Here is a 23,469-nt window from a genome sequence, read left to right as displayed (position 1 = left end):
CAGAATGCTCTAGCAACAGTAATACTTTCTCTAGGATCAAATTAACTACAACCTTTTCCTCAGACAAAATACTGTCTCCAAATTCTTGATAAAATGTATGTATCTGAGACACTACTGTGCAATACGTATTTAAGACTATCCTGGGCTAAGGATAGAAACTAATAACAGATGTTTAACAGAAGGATTTTATATTCTGAAATTCTAACACTAGAGTTAGAAGCCAAAATACAGTTTACTTTAAATAGACTCTTCTAACAAGATGATGTATGAGAAAAGAGGAGGAGACAGTTCTTTCTATAGTTAGAAAAGTAAACATCTCTGAAGTCCAGGTAGCTTACGGGTGTTATTTTGTCTACTATTCTAAGACTATGATATTTTGATTTTCATAGGAAGAAAACTAAGTACACTTTTTCTTTGTCAAACTTTAATGTAATATGATTTGATTATTTATAATCTATTCCAATCAGGTCTGCAAAACTCCTTTGAAAAGTCTCTATATTTTGACAACAATTTTCTAGGCGTTGTTGAGAGTAAATTCCAGCTCCAATTTCATGTTTATCTTCAATCCCGACAAGTCAGTTCTAGCATAAATATTTTAGCTCTGTGGAGTAATGTAAATTTGCATAACCAACTTAGTACAACAAAGAAACTACTGATTAAATCAGTCCGGGAGCCATGCAAAATGCTTCTTTAAAAGCAACTATAGAATTTCCTGATTGTGGTACTACAGAACGAAGTCTGAAAACTTTGAATTAAAAAGGAAGCTGCTTACAACTGGGTAGTACACATAAAATTTGATGTTGACAAATATATATGAAACCTCTCCCTGCCTTCCCTTTTTAACAGTGTTCTTTTTTTCTATTATAAATCAGTGAATAACTGATGCTTTTAAAGAATCTGGCTCATCAGATATGTTCCAAGAAGCTTTTCAAATAGATAGCTAAGCATATAAAATAGAATGGTAGTTCTATGGTATTTAAAAGAGTTTTGACCAATAAAGATCGTCTACTACCTTGTAGATTGTGGTACTACCTGTGGAGATCTCTTCCGAAAGAACTTGAGATGAATTCAAGTTATACCCACAGATACCAAAAAGAATGGATGAATAGCACTTACAGCCCCATAGCTGTCCTCTAACATAACTGACAATAAGGATTTTGATCTAACTTTTTTGATTTGTAATATGTAGGGATTGTAAGAGGAAGGAAAGAGGTAAGAGCTATAATATCTCAATAGCCAAAAGTATGAGTACACAAATATTGACTAATATGTAACTGATTACATGAGGTCTTTAAAAATAATTGTAATGATTATTAGTAAGTACCTTTTACTAGGATCTTGAAATGTGTTAATATAACTACTTTTATATACCCTGGTCCTAAAATATACCCAATTTCCAGCAAAATCAGTTTTCATACATTTTCTGGTTGAAAAAACAAAAACACACTGTGTTATAAATTTCAACTCAATCTATAAATACTGAATAAAGACAACGTTTTACTTGGGGAGAAATTTTCTGGGAAGTAAGATTTAAAATGAGATAACGTTTAACCCAAACACTAAATTTAAAAATAGCAGTATGAAGCTAAATACCAAATAACTCTTGGACAACCAAAATAATATGTTATTTTGAAATGTGTCCATTTTCAATAGCTCTAATATAATATTTATACTATTTAGGAGAAGATATCTCTTACTTGTAAGTCTATCATTTCATTAAAAAAATACAGATGTCACTAAGGAAGCTGATTCATAACAACTTAATTCCATAGTCAGTGTTTACTCAGGAAAAGAAGTGATGATTTGGCTAGCAGAACAAGGTACAGTAGCAGAATAGCAAGTCTTCTGAGCCTAAGTTCAGTAATGTTACTACATCACTGAAATATTTTGGACAGGATTTTTACTACTCTATGTTTCTGTGCTACATGTATATAGCATATGATTTCTCTATATAAGAGAGAGATATACATATTAATATTTTGTTAAACTATTTATATCAAACACACAGCTTTGGTATATAAGTTAGAAACTGACTCAGTTTTGCAAAGAAGGTCATGTTAATATTTACAAAGGCCTAAACTTGGATTTTGAAGTTTTCTATGCCTATTTTGACTGTCAAAGTGTTTCATACCATACATAGTACAGAAAGTGAAGTAATTCATTTGATCAGCTTCTGGCCTTAATTTCAGAGACTTTAAAAACCTGTGTAAAATATCCCATAAACGTTATGGAGTTATCTAAAAAGGGTTACTAGTTTTCTACAAATTACATTGTAAAATTACTTCAAACTGAATCGTGTTCTATGTTTGTAAGACTGCATACTTCTATCTACCTAAAATTTAAGGAAATGAGAAAATTTAACACAGAGAAAGAATAATCAGATTAATTAAAGGAGAGTGATAATTATAATAAAGTACATCTTCTAATACTAATACTAATGATCATAAACGAAATGACATGGGATCCACATAGCAGTACCCTAGCAAAGCATGAACCCACACTTCTAAATAGCTCTGAAGTCAGCAGAAATTTTGAATTAACAATCCTTGACATATGCATAGCCAAAAGTTTCTTAGATACAGGTACTTTTAGATTTCAGTATTTCTACGACTTCTATTATATTCTTCCAGACATATAGATTTCTGTCATCATCTTTATGGTGGCCTGGGATGCTTTAGTTCTGCAGCTGTGTTTGAATATCAACTTCATAAATAATAACAAATAATATACATAATTTAATCAATTACCAAGAAAAAATGGCCATATTTATATTCCACACACCTAATATTTTCCACACCAGAAAGTGGACACATCATCAAAAGGTATTTTCCTTTCACTGCTATTAAAACAGTAATAAGTAACCATTCTTCTCATGGAACATTAATAATCTAAATTGAAATAGAAGTTTCCCATGATGCATAATATCCCATGCTAATACGTTTGCCCTTATTTAATGTCAAAGCTATTTGAAGATGATTTTACTTGTAATAAACAGAACATAGGGGAGCATTTATACATAAGATACTATTCTACACAGTGTCTGAGGTCAGCATTGGCATAATTTGACTTGCGGCTGTAACTGTATCTTAAAGTACTGTGATTTCCTCAGAAACATGGCCAAATAATTTAGTGGTAAAACCAAGAAAAAGTACATATAGCATACATGACATATTACAGCACCAGACAGATTTTCTACTATAAACACTGTTTAGGAAAAATGGGATACATATGCTTTTCAAATATAATTTTCCCAAGGATCTAAATCTGTGACAAGGGCATATGTTTTTAAAGGAATAAAATTTTACAAATTTTATAATGTAAAGAACAGTGAGATCAACCCAGCAATCACTCCATTCATTATTTTTCCACTGTTTTCTTGAACTTCTCTTTTGAATTCAATAGCATCTGTGGGATAATTTTATAATTCTTTAGAGAGTAAAAAACCAGAAGCTATCTATAAATTTCCATGGATAATTTTATAGTTCATGATAGAGTAGGAAACTAAAAATTACCAATACATTTTCAAGATAAAGTTAATATCCACAGAAATCCAGCCATATTAATAAATGAAGTTGGTAGCTATGTAAGTGGCATATTACAAGGGCTTTGGGAAAATACTCTATTTTCTCAACAATGCCTAAAATTCCACCATTGCAGATTACTTAATTTGTCTTAAACTACACTTAGAATATAATTACTAATGGGTAAGGTAACAGTGGAAGCATTAGAAGTAATTTACATAATAACCATAAATAACTTTATTCATTCTTTCACTAATGTCATACTTTGATAGGAGAAAAAAGGAAAAAAATAAAGATGAAGAATGGAGAAGACAAGAATAAGGAAGATAAATTTCACCTACTGTCAATTTTGAGAGCCTAAATCTGCAGTTAGATAGATATTTGCACATGATAATTAGAGAGGTATTTCTGTTGGGGTATATACGAGTACTTAAACAAAAAGAAATAACATTTTGCAGTATAATGGAGTGTAATTAAATGAGATGGTATACAGAATATTTATCAGAGTTCTTAAGAACTAAAAATGGTGATGGTAACAATAAATGCTGGAAGATTAGCTTTAAAGTTGAATATAGATGTAAGAAAACAAAATGGCTGGCTTATTTTTAATTTCTTGACAGTTTGGTAAGCTTTTCTTATTAAATTGAATTTTTGTTTTAAGTTTATTCATTTTGAGAGATGGAGCCTGAGCAGGGGAGGGGCAGAGAGAGAGGGAGATACAGAATGTGAAGCACGCTCCAGGCTCTGAGCTGTCAGCACAGAGCCCAGCCCGATGTGGGGCTTGAACCTACGAACTGAGGTCACGACCTGAGCTGAAGTTGGATGTTCAACCGACTGAGCCACCTGGGACCCCAATAAATTGAAATCTTTAAAGTGGAACTTTAAAACAATTTTATCACATTTTGGCCAAATATCATGAAAAAAATTAATCATGTTCTAAGCAGTGTGAGTAGCAGACAGCAGAAATACCTAAGGAGGAAGGAAAAGGATCCTGGGTTTATATTCAGAGAAGCTGAGATAAATTTCTGGTTTTACCACCATTATCTACGTGATGCTGAGCAAGTCTTTGAACATCACTGAGCCTCACTCTCCTCACCTATATAACGGTGATGTTAATACCGATTCTAATCTACCGTCAAGAAATACTGCAAAACTCAAGAATAAAATGCTTTAAAAGGATACGAATATTCTGGTGAGATTTGTTCTCTTTTACAATTATTATCAAGCCTTTTTTTTATACATACCAAAATTTTAGAAAAGCTGTTATGAAAAACCCAATTTCCTTCCTAATAGACTAGAGAACACAGTGTAGCACAGAAAGTGTTACCCTAATAAATACCTCTGGATAGCAGTAAAACAACACAAGTGAAAAGGAGGTGGCTAGTTAGCTAAACTAACTCAGCCAGGATAACATAAGGATGCTTCCCTGAACCACAGTCTTCTCCTTTGTTAAATGATGGGGATGTTGGATGATGTCAAAATTTCCTCCCATCTCTGAAATTATTATATCTGGCAAAATTCACTTTCCTTGATTTTTTAAAATCTGAAAATATAAGAAGCTGCAGGGAACTAGTTTCTAAACTAATGTCTGAAGCAGGCATTCTTAAAACCTGTAAAATATGAAGGTTAATAGTGATATCATTAGTATTTTAAATTGTTCATGTATTTTCTGTGACATTTAGTTTCTTGTAATAGGGATAAAAGTCCCTTCCACTGGTCTATTAAATGGTTAGAGAAGTGTTATATTTCATTATTTTTTAAGCTAAATTTTCCTTCATAATCTCAGATATTATTTGATAAACTGTTAAGGTGGCAAAAGTTAAATTCTATTGAATGAGATATATTGTGGATAACAAGAACAACTACATTTATATTTATATAGGTGAGAAATATGCATATAATTAGATTATATCGCTCTGAACGGAACCTCAAAAAATAAAAACTGAATTACCTGTCTTCCCTTAAGACCCTTCTTTCCCCGGATCCCAGGAACACCCTAGAATATACAGATGTCAAAAGTAAACACTTGTTGAATAAATGAATAAGATATTACAGATCTTTTCTTTCTCAAACATCAATTAATGAAGTATCACAAAGAGAAAACTGAATTATTCTCTAAACTGGTATGACATTCAGAAAAGCTTCAATATATTAATTTAATTGAGGCGGCTCTTTTTCTCCTTCATAACAGAATCCTGATTTTATTCTGGAATGCATCCTATCTGTACTTCCAAATGGGATCCTACCATTCCTCCGGTGATAGTTCTTTGTCCAGAGGTAGGCACACAACCACATAAACAGGAAGGTCTCATTTTCCAAAACCTAAGGGACAATTAACCTCCTGTCTCCCTACCTCTTCGACTGGACATAAATGAAAGCACATTTAGCCCTTGCACTGACAATTCTGCAACTGGGTGGGAAACCTGCCTTAGCATAAAGCCAACATTAGGTGAAGCAAAGTGGAGAGGATGGTATCACTGTGCTAAAGATCATATTGTGCCTACATCCCACCTAACCTATAGATTTCTGGTTATGTAAGAAGTAGTAGGGCATAATACTTAAATGCTCAAGCACTGGAGCCAGAACATCTGTGTTCAAATCCTGGCTCTGCTCTTATTACCTGTGCCTTGCATATATACAACGACCCAGTAAATCATTTGCTATCATCGTTACCATCATTATTAAAAATTTCCTCATTTTTAAGCCAGTTTGAGTTGGGATTTTCTGTAACTTGCATTCTAAAATACCCTCACTTATATAATCACCTTGAGACTCAGACTTACCTATAAGCCTTAGAGACTAAGAACTCTGCCAAAAGCATGTAGCATGGGATTTATAGGCACATAGAGTTAACTTAGAGGATATCATTGGTGGCAGTAATCCATCGACTTTCAGTTCAACAGTGTTTGATAAAACTCATCTAATGTCTTATCAAAAAGCACGGGTGAGTGATAGGACTCATTTCATTAAGACTTTATACATCTTTACATAATATAGCCAACCTTTTTTTTTTAAGAGATAAGGTAATTATTTTTTACAACTTTAGTAGGGCCACTAAATCTCAGCAGGAAACCTAAGGATTGTACAGACAAAATTATATAAACACTTTGTCATATATATACACGCACACACACGTTACTGACTTTCAGGAAGGAATTCTATTTGTTTTTGGAAGGGATTAACATTATACTCTTTTTTTTTTTCCTGCCCTTCTCTACACTTCTTCTCTACTCTCTTCTCTACACGTACACATTTTATAACACAATAACAATACCCAGTTAGCTATATCATTCATAGTTTAATGAAAATTTTGAAGTAGCCAAATAATATTAGGACATGGCACCTATGATAGCCATAATATCACAAAATGGTCTTACGTTTATGACTCGAGACAGGTCTTAATATTTTCATATAGACTGGTCAAAACTAGTGAGTATGATTACAGGCAGTGTGCCTAATGATGGTCAGTGATAGGATCCTCAGATTCAAGATAATAACATTTTGCGAGGACATATAATTTTGCTTTATTTATTACATCATTAACTAGAAATAAGTTCATGTCTAAAGGCCAAGAAAGGATTGCATCATGTGCAACAGAGTAATAAAAATGTAAACTGTATATACTCCTTTGGGTGAATGAGAAGCATTCAATTCTTTGCATGATAGATTGAAAACATGAACTCTATGTCTGCTGTATCACATGACAATCAGGTAGCTTAGTTGTGGGATTACACTGAAGATATTTCTGCAAGTGAAAGAAATGACTTGCATATTCATCAAGGGAAAATATTCACCTCATCTCACCAAAGAAGAATGAACACTTTGATTGCCACAACAGCACATTTAAATTCTGATTATTTCTTCTCCGTCAGGAAATTCACAAGTCATTACAAGAAAATGTAATATAATTCACTCAAACTGACTGTATGTTTGAAAAAGTCATCTAGCAAAGAATAATTTGGTTTACTTTCATTTGCAAAAACCAGTTTCCAGAAATGAAAACTCTGGCCTAACCACCATGCCTACAAATAATAGAGTCAAATGCTAAATCCTGAATATGACTATATTTTCAAACCTTATGATAATATACTAATATTATTCAATTCTATCTTTTTCAGTGAATACCGACAGTACAAATGAAGTAATGCAATAGAAATCACTGAACAGTACTGAAAAGTAGACATGATGAAGTTGGAATACCAAAACGCTGTACTTAATTGTTCCAAGGTAACAACCATTTTGCAAAGATTCTATCTTTATTCACAAGAGCCTATATTTATGAACAGCTATCTTCCATTATTAAATTAAACAAAAATATATCTTCTGAAGCTGAATTATTTACTATACATTGTATTGTAAAGTACAAGACCTGTCAAGAGTTTGTACTTAAATACTAATGAATTACAAGATACAATTTTCATAAGTAGATATTTTAATATTTCAATTTGCATTTTTTAAAAATTAAATTTAAAAAAGCAAACCAGGGATGCCTAGGTGGCTCGGTTGGTTAAGTGTCGACTCTTGATTTTGGCTCAAGTGATGATCTCACAATCATGAGATCCAGTCCCATGATGGGCTCCACAGTGGGCATGGAGCCTGCTTAAGATTCTCTCTCCCTCTACCCCTCTCTCTCTTTTTTAATGTCTATTTATTTTTGAGAGAGACAGAGACAGAATGCTAGTGAGTTAGGGGCAGAGAAAGAGGGAGACACAGAATCCGAAGCAGCCTCCAGGCTCTGAGCTGTCAGCACAGAGCCCGACATGGGGCTCGAACTCACAAGCTGTGAGAGCATGACCTGAGCCGAAGTCGGATGTGCGACTGACTGAGCCACCCAGGCGCCCCTACCTCTACCCCTCTCTTGCCCCTAACTTGTGCATGTTCTCTTACAAATAGATAGATAAAAACAAATAAATCTAACCATATATATTTGTATCACCTTATTTCCTTAAAACAAATTTGGTAAAATTCAAGAGAATCTAATTATATATCTGATAGGTGGTTTTTCTTAAAAGGTGGTTTGCTTCACACAATAAGATTACCTATCTGATAAGTGCTTATGACCTCTGTTGTCCTATCCTAAGCATATCACTTTAGAAATAATATTTGAAGGAAATGCACTTACTCTTTCTCCTTCAGGTCCCAGTTGTCCTACTTCTCCAGGAGAGCCAATAAAACCCTTAAAGTAAGCAAATAATCTTTTCATTTGAATACTTACCCTGTAAGGAATTTCAAATAGAGATAATAAAATTATTCCATAATAGTGTGAAACTATTAGGCTTAACAGAATAAATAACTTCCCTTTGCCTTATCACCTTCCTTCCAGAAGTTACAGATCAATCTTTACATTAAAAAAAAAAAAAAAAAAAGTAGGGAACATAACTTAAGACACAGCGGCCAATGAAAATCAAGACCAAATCCTTTCGTTGAATTTTATAGTGGGCAGAAAAATATATAATTAATTAAAATTTAAGGCAGAATGGAAGTATCAAAAGATATTAAGTAGCATGAAGGAAGAAGAGATCCATTCCAATGTGGCAGAGGTAAAGTCAAAAAAGTTTTCAAAAGATACTGACACCTGAGATAGGACTACAGCGTAGCTAAAATCCTGACAAGCACAGGATGGAGAAAGAACACTGCCAGCAGAACAATTACAGAAAGCAGAATCAGAGAATTTCAGGGAGTGTCTGTAAATGGTAACAGATAGCATTATACTTGTAAGATGCTTTGGAGAAGAACAAAAACCCACTGTACCTTAAAGAAGATTCCAATTGGTCAGACAACCAAGGGGTATTTATATATAACAATGCAAGGTACTTTATCCTAACATACTTTAGTTATAACCTAAAGGTAAATAAAGAGGTAAATAATCTCTTTACCAATTTAAAAGGTAAAGTGTATGATAGTTTGGAGAGTACATTAAGGTGAGACTTAAATTTCAAGCTAAGAGTTTTAGACTTTATATTTTAGACAACTGGAAGCTACTGCCTTTAAAGGATTGTGATAGTGACCTTAGGTTAGGTTGTACTTGCAAAATATTAATCTGTTGGCAGGATATAGAATATGTCTGAGGCAAGAAACAGTGAATGTAGGAAAATCTATTAGAAGGCTCTTTCAATGGTCCAAATTTGAAGGCTTATGAGCCTGGATTATGATTCTAAAACATTATTTTCAGAATCACCAGCTACAGATAGCCTCAAGTTTAAAAAGACTTAACTTTTATTTTAATACATACAACTGAATTTTCTCTTATAAATAAAAAGAACAGACACCCTAACTGGTATACACTTATCACTGAACTAAGAAATCAACTGAAAACTCAAGAGAAAGTTAGACCTCTATTCGATATAGCCTGAATAAGGTGAAAAAACATTTTAAAGATTTTAATGAATAATTACATAGGTATTTCATAAAGGTTTCCTGAGAATTATCATGCTGATTCTAACAGAATATAAAATGTCAGCAGCACCCACCAAAAAAGTCACACGGGGTTGTGATCATTCTCAAGACTCTGTCCCTAATCTACAGTTTAGTGTGTAATGAAACAAAGAACATTTAAAAAAATATAATATATATGCTTTTTTGTTTTAGACTGAAGGTTTTATATCCAGTTAGAGGCAATTTTGTGTCACCAGTGTGCCACTAAAAGGTCAGGAGAGGCCCTACATACTTCTATTGTTTGAGGCACCTTGCATATTATTATACAAAGAATTGCCAAAAGAGGATTACAAAGTGATGGTCTATTTTAAACATATGCACTTAATGTAAAAGTAATTATCATAACACCACAAAATGAAATTAAATAATACTGCCAGTCAAAAGATCATTTATCACATGATTCATAAAAATATTAATTTACAGTACATAGTATGTGGTATAGTGCAATAACAAGATACAAACCAAATAAAAAAACCTCTTATAATCCTGTCAGCATGTTTTTGTGATTTTTGTCCTTTTAACCAAATGTGGATTTGAAGTTAATGTTAAAAGTCTACATTTGAGAACCTCTGAATAGGAAGCCTAGAGAAACGGACTTCTTGATTCTTCCTGTATTCACAAAGGAAAATTAAGGAACCAAATCAATTAAATCAATCAGAAAAGAAATTATATTTGTTATTTTGAAAAATGTTTTTTAATGTTTATTCTTTTTTTTTTTTTTTTTTTTTTTTTGATAGAGAGAGACAGAGCGTGAGTGGGGGAGGAGCAGAGAGAGAGGGACACAGAATCTGAAGCAGGCTCCTGGCTCTGAACTGACAGCACAGAGCCCGACACGGGGCTCGAACTCACAGACCATGAGATCATGACCGGAGCTTGTTGGACACTTAACCGACTGAGTCACCCAGCTGCCCCTAAAATAATGTTTTTATGAAGCTGCTGTCAAAACCTAAAAATACAACTTAAAAAGGGTTACAACCCAGACTATAGTTTCCATACAAATGAAAAAAAAAAAAAAAACAACAAAAGGATGTCTAACATAATGCAAAAGGATGTATAACATACAGTGGCATAAAGAAGAACTTCGAAATAGAGGAATCATTGAAGCAAGATGAGAAAATACAGTAAGAGAAAACTGCAAGGTGCCAAATAACGTGTCTTGGTGGTACTAGCTAATGCACAGAAGAGACTCTCAAATTCCAATAAAATGAAAGAGTCTGCAAAGAAAATGCATGCTATATGCTGGGCACTGTGGTTTAAGAATGTTAAGCTCAACAATAGCCAAATTATGGAAAGAGCTTAAATGTCCATCAACTGATGAATGGATAAAGAAATTGCGGTTTATATACACAATGGAATACTACGTGGCAATGAGAAAGAATGAAATATGGCCCTTTGTAGCAACGTGGATGGAACTGGAGAGTGTGATGCTAAGTGAAATAAGTCATATAGAGAAAGACAGATACCATATATTTCCATTCTTATGTGGATCCTGAGAAACTTAAAAGAAGACCATGGGGGAGGGGAAGGAGAAAAAAAAAGTTAGAGAGGGAGAGAGCCAAACCATAAGAGACTCTTAACAACTGAGAATAAACTGAGGGTTGATGAGTGGGAGAAAGGGGAGGGTGGGTGATGGGCACTGAGGAGGGCACCCTTTTGGGATGAGCACTGGGTGTTGTATGGAAACCAATTTGACAAAAAATTTCATATTTAAAAAAAAAAAAAGAATGTTAAGCTCAAGGGGACACCTGAGTGGCTCAGTCGGTTAAGCATCCGACTCTTGATTTCAGTTCTGGTCATGGTCTCACAGTTTGTGAGATTGAGGCCCCACGTTGGGTTGACAGCACAGAGTCTGCTTAGAATTCTCTCTCTCTCTGCCCATCCCCTGCTCGTGCTCTCTCTTTCTCTCTCAAAATAAATAAATAAATAAACAAACAAAAAAAGAATGTTAAGGTCAGGTGGTTATCATAACTACCTTAATTGCAAGTTTTATTATCATTATCTAATAGGATTTTTACATGAAGGAAAAAAAACAAAAAAGCAGGTCCTTCTAACTCCAAAGCTATGTTCTTGACCACTAAAATATCTTCTTCCCGGATCCAAGTCAATATGTGCTTTTGGTACAGTTTCTAATTAAAAAAATATATGACTTGTCCCCGCTATATTTTCACTTAATGCAAGAGTAGAAACAGTATGAAATAGAGGTAAGAGTACAGAATAAAGGTGAAAAGACTTTGGGTCTACTTCTAGCTAGCTATGACTTTGCCAAGTCATGTAAATTCCTTAGCTTACTCTTTTCTCATCTGTAAAATTCCTTCACAGGATTGACAGCAAAATAAGAGAAGAAAATACATATGAAAGTATTTGAAAATATTTAGGAATTAAAGACATCATTATAGCACATACTGTGTAAATACATTATGCTTTATTTCAAAAAGGCATTTTAGATAATATAAGGCATGCAGGTAGATTCTGGAAAATAACTTGCCATTAAAAATAGAAAATTTTAAAAAACAAAAATTTTAGTTTACTTTTTAATTTTTCTTAGACTACCTTTGACTTTAATGTGTAGGACACTATATAAGATATCACGGTAATTATTTTTACTCCCTTAATGATTTAAAGTGACTAACAAAACTCCTTAATGGTTCAGAAGTACAGTGGTATATTCTCGATATGATAAGCTTATTTTCTTCTTTTCAGATATATATATTTTTTACTCCAGATAGTTTTTGCATCATATTATCTCAGCCTTGAAATTAATATGAATTCTGTTTCCTCTTCATATTTTTTATCATGATTTCTTAGGTCTATAGACTTCATATATAAATTATACTATAGAGTATATTCTAACACACCAGACATGCTAGGAGCCAGAAAGTATAGAAAAGAATGATGTAAAACTACTATAAGAGTGCTTTCTGTTGCCATTAATAGTGAATGTATCTATTAAACAAATGAACTTCTTTTTAGGCTAAACTGGCATTATATTCAAAGCTCCTACACAAGTGTGAAACTGCTAACTATTTTATATATTTCATCCTACTTGTATGCAAGCACACTTACAAAATGATGAAAATGCTTACTTACTCGTATACCTTTAGGACCTGGATTACCTTCTGGTCCAGCTACACCCTAGTGTGAACAAAAGACATCATCATCATACTACAGTATTTTGAAAGCATTGTTGATAAATAAAATGAAATGGGTACATAAAGAGGTATCATTTTTCACAAGTATAAAATTCAGAACTAGGTATACTTAATGAAGACTATGTATGTTCAAGAAGTTTTAGCATTTCAGAACCAAAAGAGGAACTATATATATATATATATATATATAGTTCCTCTTTATATATATATAAACTATATATATAGTTCCTCATATATATATCTATATATGTTTTTAGACAGCCAAACAAGGTAGATTAACACACATTATAAGATATAAAAAATAAATTTTAATTAAATTATTTCTCATTGGAAAATTGTATTCTTTTAAAACACTTCTAGTTAAAATATCTAAAATATATTCCCATAATTTAAAAAAATACATTTTAACTTCAGATCAATGTCCATATGCTTGAGCATTTATATTTTATGTTTCAGATAACATAAATCATCACTTGGTGGTAAGACTGTAATATACAATACCTTCCATGTATTTTTAAAGGCCCAAAATGTGGAATTTTGTTAACTATAGATTACTTTTTGGCATTTCCATTTCCCTTATTCTTGAGAATAAAAAAGATATTATAACTATAGTTTTTTAGTATGCTAAATGAATAGTCAATTTCAAGAGTAAGTCTTCATGAAAACCTATGAAAGAAAATTTATTCTGTTAGTAGTCTACAAGAAATAAAGTTATAAATTAGAGGGAAATAAATATGAAATAATTAGAATGAATTTTCAAAACCATATACAAAGACTTGAATTCATTTCAGATAAAAGTGTTTGGTAGTGGTATATACAGCACTATCAAACTCTCAAGTTTTTATAACTCTGCTATTAAAAAATAATACTTGTTATCCAATCTTAACTCTTACCATTACTTCATTTTAGTTAGTGGCAGTATTGTAAAATCAGCCACAGGATTGTTTTAAAATCTTATTAGACCCTTGGGCATTTTAATTTTGAAGGTTCCACTGTATCACATCATACATGTTTAAAAACTCTACTCCAATTTTACAAATAACTTTCTACAGTAAAATTCTGGAGGATTTTTATAATTTTGATTTTGAATTATTTTGCCATGAGTAATTCATTATTTAATAAAAGTAAACCAATTATTATTTGAACACTAACTCTGAAAATCAGAAAGTGCAATGCATTAATACAAAGGAACATAAAAGGAAAAGTATAAATATAGTTACCTCACCTGCCTGCCAGGGTAACCACGTGAACCAATATTACCAGTGAATCCTGGAATTCCCTGAAATAAAAAACAAAATAAATAAAACAATACAACAAAACCAAAAGAAGCCCAAGGAAACAAATTTGGCACAATTATAATATTCAAGTTCAGAAAGAATTTTTTTCGCCACAGAAGGACCAAGGATCCTACACATTGTTTATCTGGCTGAAATCACCTACTTGAAATTAAAATGAGCCAAAATGACTAAATAAATGTAAATAAAACTGTTAGATTAGGGCTCTAAATGAGACATTGATTATTAATGATAAATCCAGGATGGAAAATTCCAGCACTACATAAATAAGACACCTATTCTAGAAAGAGTTGGTACATTAATTTCTTTCTTTTATTTTTTTAATAAATGTTTATTTATTTGAGAGAGCACAAGCAAGGGAGGGTAAAGAGAGGGGGACAGAGAACTGAAGCAGGCTCTGCACTTACAACAATGAGCCTGATGTGGGGCTTGAATTCATGAACCGTGAGAACATGACCTGACCCAAAGTAGATGCTCAACCAACTGAACCACCCAGATGCCCCAAGAGTTGGTACACTTCTTAATAACCAGTGTCTTTTTATATTGTCTCGTGTCTCAATCATTTTCTTACCTCAACATCTTGCATGTTAAGCATGATGTCCTTAATGTCTGAGCATGAGCCTCAGAAGACTAAAAGGGGCAGTGAACTTCAGAACCAATCTCTTCTTCCTTCCTAAGATAAACTTTTTTTTTATAGCAAGTCTGATTAAGAAATGGATATTGAGTGGTAATTACCTCAATCATGATATATCTCTATCTAAAAATTCAAACAGTAACACTGGAATTGTAAATTCATTTAAATTTTTCTTTTTTGTTTTAGAGAGAGAGAGACAGCATGTACAAGCAGGGGAAAGGGGCAGAGAGAGAGAGATAGAGAGAGAATCTTAAGCAGGCTCCATGCTCAGTGCAGAGCCAACATAGGGCTCAATCCCATGAACCTGATATCATGATCTAAGCTGAAACCAAGAGTCGGATGCTCAACTGATTGAGTCACCCAGGCACCCAAGTAAACTCATTTTTTATTTATTTTTTAAAAAATTATGTATTTGAATTCAAGATAGTTAAAATACCATGTGGCATTGGTTTCAGGAGTGTAACCCAGTGATTCATCATTTACATATAACACCCAGTGCTCATCCCAACAAATGCCCTCCTTAATGCCCAACACCCATTATGGTTTGCCTCCCTCTTCGATTTTATCTTATTCTTCCTTCATTTATCCTATATTCATTTGTTTTGTTTCTTAAATTCCACATATGAGTTAAATCATATGATGTTTGTCTTCCTCTGACTGACTTATTTCACTTGCTTAGCATAACACACTCCAGTTCCATCTATGTTGTTGCAAATGGCAAGATTTCACTCTTTTTTGACCACTGAGTAATATTTTATTGTGTGTGCACATATATATATATATATATATATATATATATATATATATATATATATATATGTAGATGTAGACACTGCCTTCAAACAGGCCGTTCTGGACAGCTCGTGGACCCAGCTCTTCATTTTTGATGTTGTGAGACTTAATATTCTCAAGCCACCAACAGGTTCCTGTCCTTTTTATTGACAGTGTGAGGGATATGCCCCTCCCTGGTGGCACTAGCCAATGTTGATGTTTATCCTTTATATTGTAGATATTTTCTTCAGCCCTTCCACATTTTCTTTCCTTAATAAGTTTAATAAACTTCTTCACAAAGAATTGAATAGGACAAAAATGACAATTTTTTTGTAGTGTTCACATTTTTTTAAAGGAAAGTGTTATGACAGGTTAGAGTAGGTTTGAACAGAACTATATCAACTGCTTAGACCCAACTTCATTTTTCTTGAAAAAAGTACATTTTTCCTAAGGACTTTTACTTTTGTTTAGTTTTACAACGTTGTTCAAAATTGCCAAACTGGACATTGTGCAATAAAACAGAATTTGACATTGATAAGTGATCCAACTTCCAAACTGAAATTTGAAGATCACGTGTATAAGACTAGTATGATGATGTGATAAGAGTAAAGATGTCTTTACTCTTTTGATGTCTTTATCCTTATCTACAGTGCTAACGATGACCTAACTTGTAGTGTTTTCTTTTGTTTGTTTTGAGTATAGTTGACAAAATGTTCCATTAGTTTCAGGTTATATATATATAGTTGACAAAATATATAGTTCCATTATATATATATATATAGTTGACAAAATGTTCCATTAGTTTCAGGTGTATATATATATATATATATATATATATATATATATATATATACACACACACACATACATGAATCTGGATGCAAAAATTCTCAACAAGATACTAGACAATCAAATTCAACAGTACACGAAAAGAATTATTCACCATGATCAAGTGAGATTTATTCCTGGGCTGGAGGTCTAGTTTAATATTTACAAATCAATCAGTGTGATATACCTCATTAATAAAAGAAAGGATAAGAACCATATAATCCTTTCAATAGATGCAGAAAAAGCACTTGACAAAATACAGCATTCTTTCTTGATAAAAACCCTAAAGAAAGTAGGGGTAGAAGGAACATACTTCAACATCATAAAAGGCATATATGAAAGACCCACAGCTAATATCATCCTCAATGGGAAAAAACTGAGACTTTCCCCCTAAGGTCAAGAACATGACAGGGATGTCCACTCTCACCACTGTTGTTCAACATAGTACTGGAAGTCCTAGCCTCAGCAATCAGACAACAAAAAGATATAAAACTTTTACTCTTTGCAGATGACATGATACTCTATGTGGAAAACCTGAAACACTCCACCAAAAAACCGCTAGAACTGATATGTGAATTTAGCAAAGTCGCAGGATATAAAATCAACGTACAGAAATCGGTTGCATTTCTATACACCAATACCGAAGCAGCAGAAAAATAAATCAAGGATTTGATCCCATTTACAACTGCACCAAAAATTGGAAGATACCTAGGAATAAACCAAACCAGAGGTAAAAGATCTGTATGCTGAAAATTATAGAAAGCTTATGAAAGAAACTGAAGACGACGCAAAGAAATGGAAAAACATTCTATTCTCATGGATTGAAAGAACAAATATTATTAAAATGTCTATAGTACCCAAAGCAACCTACACATTCAATGCAATCCCTATCCAAATAACACCAGCAATCCCTAACAAAATAACACCATAATACTACCCAAAGCAATCTACACATTTAATGCAATCCTTATCCAAATAACACACTAACAAACAAACCTAGTAAATTCATTTTACATTGACAACTTTGTATTTTTTATTTTCAAACAAGGTTTGCTGAAGGCAGGCAGATATATAGAGAATCAAAGGCATAAGAAAGGAAGCTTCTACAGGCCTAGACCATCAAGAGAGAAGAAATATCTCCATTTGTTTTTACTTTCATTGATACACTATTTATTCATTCATTCATTAGTTTATTCAGAGTCTAGATCTGTTAAATAATTCTTGAGCCAAGGAAATGCCAGAAGCATACATGTTGAACTGCCTTTACCTAACCTCAAATGGTGACAGCAAAGGTAAATTTCATGGATTACTCATTTATTATGTAAAGTTCATTTCCTTCTTATTGTTTGTAAAACAGATAAAAGACACTAGCCCTTTGTCCCTCTGCTCCGAAGCACACAGAAGAGTATTACCTCCAGTTTAAGTAGAAAAATACTATAAAACGCTCCCAAATTTGGAAAATCTATAGAAAGAGAAGAGCAAGGAAAAGACAAATGGAGGATCATAGGTAAAGTTTTGGCCCTCCCATTCTATTAGATATGAAGTCTTCTTATATGTCTTTATCTCCCCTTTCCTCAGAATCTCTCTCAATTTTGTTCTCATTTTTCTCCCTCCTTTCCTCTTCCTCCAACAATTACCATTTATTGAGCACTTTTTATGTGTCAATCACTATGCCAAGCACTTTACATATATCCTACATCTATGAGATAGATGCTATTTTCTCCATCCTCCATTTGGCATAAGATACAGAGAAGTTATGAAAATTGCCCAAGATGCCACAGTGAGTAAGCAGCAGAGCCTGGATATGAACTGAGACAATCTGACAAAAGTTGTGTCATGCACACACACATACATACACATATCATACATACACATATATATGTACATGTACATATAGACATTCATCCATATATATATATGGATGTATATATATGTATATATGTATATGTATATATACATATATACACACACATCATATACATATGTATATGTATATACATATATATATACACACACATGGCAATGGACAATTTAACAGAAAGTGAGTGAACAAGTGGATTTCTGAGAATTGCAGAATAAAATTCTTTTTTTTTTTTTTAGTGTTTGTTTATTTTTGAGAGAGACAGAGACAGAATGCAAGTGGGTTAGGGGCAGAGAGAGAGGGAGACACAGAATCTGAAGCAGGCTCCAGGCTCTGAGCTGTCAGCACAGAGCCTGATGCGGGGCTCGAACTCACCAGCCGTGAGATCATGACCCGAGCCGAAGTTAGACGCTCAACCGACTGAGCCGCCCAGGTGCCCCTCTTTTTCTTTTGTTTGTTTTTTTTTTTTGAATCCTTATTTATTTTTGAGAGAGACAGAGAGGCAGCAGAACATGAATGGGGGAGAAGCAGAGAGAGAGGAGACACAGAATCCGAAGCAGGCTCCAGGCTCTAAGCTATCAGCACAGAGCCTGATGCGGGGCTCGAACTCACCAGCTGTGAGATCATGACCTGAGCTGAAGTCTGACACTTAACCGGATAGGCCACCCAGGTGCCCCTGCAGAATAAAATTCTTATCTACATTTGGAGAGATTTAGCCTATGAATTTCCAAAACCATATTTACATACTAAATATTGCCTTCCTACTATATATATATATATATATATATATATATATATATATATATATATATATATATAATATTATATTCCTATAATAACATTCATTTAGCACCTATCTTATGCCAGGCACAATTTCAAGTATTTTATATGTAATATCTTATTTAATCTGCCTAGACCCTAGAAAGTAGGTACCATTATTTATTTTACAGATTAAAAAATGAAACATAGAGCATTTGTCACCAGTGGAAAGTCACTCAGACAATAAGTGGGAAGCCAAGATTTGAGTCAGCAAGTCTAATTCCAGAGACCACCATCCCAGGCTGCTTTCCTGGTATAGTGCTAAAGTGCACATAACTTCCAATATTACTCTAAGGAAATTCTAATTTAATTAGGAAATTAAATCTCTAATTACGAGATTTGCTCCAGTCTATTTACAACAGCTTCCTTTATCCCTCATCCAATTGTAAAATACACAGGCCTATATCCAGACATTCACAAAACCTTCTATTTGGTTATGCCAATAGAAAGAAGTGAAACAGATTTAAAAGACTGCTTTTATTCTGTAGGTCACTGGCTAAGACCAACCATCATCCTTTTCATTCCTCTCCTAGCCAAATTAGGTAAATTGAGCTCTCTATTAAAAAGCAATCTGTTTTAAGACATAAAGGAAATCTGACTTTGAATGGATTTTCATAGCGGGTATTAAGGCAACACGTAGAGATTTAAGACATTCCAGCTGCAAAGAGAAATACACAAAAGAATTCTGCTGGATGCCTAAATTCTGCTATCCTGGAATAGCAGTAAACAAAGTAAACAAGTAAGCCTTCAGCATAATCCTACATGGCATAAACATGTCTAAGCCAACCACACCCTAAAATCACTGTGACAACCACAGAAGCTCAAATGAAATTCAAAACAAACACTACAACTCAATTCACTATGCACTTAAACGTGTTAAAAACAAAATGTGGCCCACTTAAATCTATAGATTGAATGGAGCAGTTTAGACACAAAGTTGTATCTTTAGACCCTGCAGAAATAAGGAATAGGAAACCTGCCCCAATCCTACTTCTAACTTCAAGCATTAAAAGCAAACACTCTGAGACTATCAGACTTCATCGAGAATCCCAGCACTGCTACCAAGTAGAATTAGTAAAGTAGAATAATAATTTCGGGATCACAGGATTATTGTGTAAAGAAGACAGAACAATGTGTAGAAATATATTTAAAAGTGGGTAAACTGCAATAATTCTTAGTGTTGGTGTGTATTAAATTAGTTAACATGTGGAAATATTCAATAAATAATTATAGTACTAGAAGTTGTAGTTAATAGTAGGTACAGTTCAGTAGCTAATAAAGATTCAATAAATGGCAGTTCCTATTACTAGAGCTTGCACAGATGATACAATTATTTTCCAAATGTTTGTCCACCGATTTGTAGATACTTATAAATTTTCCAGAAGTAAACATCTCCTACCAAATTAGTTATGATCCTCTTAATTTCTACAGTGTTTTCACAGTTAAAATGCAAAAGGGTTTTAATTGTATTTCACAGTTAACACCAATTTTGCCCTTTTTTCTGGAAATAAATAGAATGAAAAGCAATAACTGATTCTAAAGTACATTTGCCAACCTTTAAAATTGATTTTAGACGCTTCTAAAACACATACTTCACTCAGAATAATAACCAATATACTAAGAACTAGGTTATAGGGCTATGAGGTTATATAGGTTATATAGTTGTGAGAACACCCGTTAGTACTGACGGGTCAATTTTTCACTTACTTGTGAAATAATTAGGTTTTCTTCATTAGAATTCATACATTTGTGCCAAAGCAGTTTTCTAGAAATTTTTTCTTTTCTCCCTGGGGACTAATCCCTCCTGCCTTTCTGATTTTTTCCCCATAAATGTTTTCCAGCCCTTGTTTGATTCAAGAAACTGAGATTACACCTATTACAGGTACATGCATCACTTGTTATATTTAGTAATTAGTAATTAGTAATTTTGAAAAATTGTGCCTCAGGGACTGAACAGAGTGTACTGTAAGGGACACTCTCTGCTGAATCTCCAGTAATGGTGTCCCTCACCTTAGTTAGTTTCTAATTAGTTAGTTTTCATTGCTTTATTCATACTGACCTAGTACACATTGTGTTGAAAAGAAAAGAAATGGCTTTATTTTTCTCCCTATGATATATATTGTTTTCTGGTGGGGAAGACAAAGAATTACATGATAAAAACTACAAGGCTCCCAAACTATTTTGGCTTTTAAATATGTGTGTAATGGACAACAGCATATGTGCTATTCTAATTTGGATTTTTATTAAAATTTATTTACATTCCCTCATGCAAGGGTCAGGAAACTAACAGCTATGGACAGGCTTTTGCAAATAGGCAAGCCCCTGAAATTGTATAAAAAATCAAATGTGTGAAAGAAAATATAAAAACAAAAAAATACAAATTAATCAGTTGTGTGTATGCACATGTGCAGGTACATGCATATGCATGAATATGTGTGTTTTCTGGGGAAAGAGCTCATAGCACTTATGACATTCTCAGAGGGGCTTTTGAACCTCAAAAGTTTAAGAACTAGTTGCTCAGTTGGCTAAGCATCCAAGTTCGGCTCAGGTCATGACCTCATGGTTCATGGGTTCACTCTGCAGAGCCTGCTTGGGATTCTCTCTCTCTCCCTCTCTCTCTCCCTCTCTCTCTGCCCCTTCTCCACTTGTGCTTTCTCTCTCTCAAAATAAACTTAAAAAATTTTTATTCATTTATTAAAAAAAATTTTTTATTAGTTTTCTTTATTTTTGAGAGGCAGAGAGACAGAGAGAGAGAGAGAGAGAGAGAGAGAGAGAGAGAGCACGAGTGGGGGAGGGGGAGGGAGAGAGGGAAACAGAATCCGAAACAGGCTCCGGGCTCTGAGCTGTCAGCACAGAGCCCGATGCGGGGCCCCAACTCATGGACCATGAGATCATGACCTGAGCTGAAGTCAGATGCTCAACCGACTGAGCCACCCAGGTGCCCCTTAAAAATTTTTTTTTTTTTAAGTTTAAGAACTGCTGTGCTGGAATATGTTAGGCAGATAGTTAAAGTCAATCAGGGGTTTGGAAAAAACAAAAACAAAACTATAACGTGATTAATTTAAAAAGTTTGTCCTGCACTAAAAATTGAAAATAATTGAGAAGAAAATCTTAAATAAGTGGGGAAAAAGAATCTCTCAAGGAGTCCCTAATGTGTGTCTTTTTTACTGTAGAAGATATAAGTTTTACGAAGTACTTACTGGTTCACCTCGGAGACCTGGGAGCCCCGGATGGCCTTTGAGACCCTGCAATGGTAAAGGTGAAAACATGTTATGAACAGTAAATTCGTACAAGCAAAAAAACTAAACAAAGGTGCCAAGTTGGTTCCCCCCCCAATTTTTGGTTTTCTCATAAATGAATGTTAATTCTTACTAATTTATTACTTACTAATCTTCAATTTGAGCGTTATTTGAATTATTTGTTACTATCAACTGAAATGGTACCATAGTGTTGAAAAAAGAATACAGAACAGCATCTTTTATATAAAGCTGGTATCCAGCAATGGATCTGCTAAATCTTACTGATGCTTTTTAACAGTTGGTTTTAGTTTATTAATGCTGAAGCAAAATGCTCTCAGACAAAATCTATTTGTAATTATTGAAAAACTGGACCACATCCAGGCAGTTTCTCTAATCCAAATCATTGTAATCACACTCCATGAATGAGCTAAGACAAATCAAAGAGGCCACTCACAGGTCCTATGACAAAAGGGACTTTATTGAGCTAAAAAATCAGTAACAAAAAAATTTTCCATATACTATAACCAAAATCAAGTATTTAATCTCCATTATTAATACCCAAAGATATAAAATAGATAATATCCTTTCTCTTCTAGAAAGATCTGTGAGCAAAATAAGGCTAAAAGAAGGGACAGGAAGAAAGAAACATTCTCATCGATATGCACAAACCTTAATTATAGATCACCAAGATAGATCAACCAAAGAAATTAAATATTTCATAAATCATGGCATTATTAAAGTTACTCATTTACCTACAGCATCTAATATACCCAATCTTTTAGCTCAAGTTTGCTCTGAGTTTACATTTTTTTAAGATAGTTAAAGATCAGCCTAATTACAAAATATGAGATATATTGTTCTCAGTCGTCCAAATGTCACCTGAGATTCCACAAATAAAAATATCGTCAAAGCTAAGT

The 23,469-nt window shown here is 33.5% G+C and overlaps 1 protein-coding gene across 2 annotated transcripts in view; it reads right to left on the bottom strand.

The window, feature by feature from the left end:
- COL24A1 (collagen type XXIV alpha 1 chain) overlaps window positions 1-23,469 on the bottom strand; it is a 409,345-nt gene that overhangs the window by 310,232 nt on the left and 75,644 nt on the right. For both annotated transcript variants that reach the window (XM_078451730.2, XM_078451731.2), the window contains 5 exons: window positions 22,514-22,558; window positions 14,331-14,384; window positions 13,044-13,088; window positions 8,644-8,697; window positions 5,473-5,517 (listed from right to left, as the gene is read on the bottom strand). In XM_078451730.2, coding sequence (XP_078307856.1) covers window positions 5,473-5,517; window positions 8,644-8,697; window positions 13,044-13,088; window positions 14,331-14,384; window positions 22,514-22,558 — 243 coding nt within the window. The remainder of the gene's footprint in view (window positions 1-5,472; window positions 5,518-8,643; window positions 8,698-13,043; window positions 13,089-14,330; window positions 14,385-22,513; window positions 22,559-23,469) is intronic.

The sequence above is a fragment of the Panthera onca genome, chromosome C1 (assembly GCF_046562875.1).
Source record: "Panthera onca isolate mPanOnc1 chromosome C1, mPanOnc1 haplotype 2, whole genome shotgun sequence".
Taxonomy (NCBI): Eukaryota; Metazoa; Chordata; class Mammalia; order Carnivora; family Felidae; genus Panthera; species Panthera onca.
Note: the sequence above shows the minus strand (reverse complement) of the source record. Positions and strands in the feature narration are given on the sequence as shown.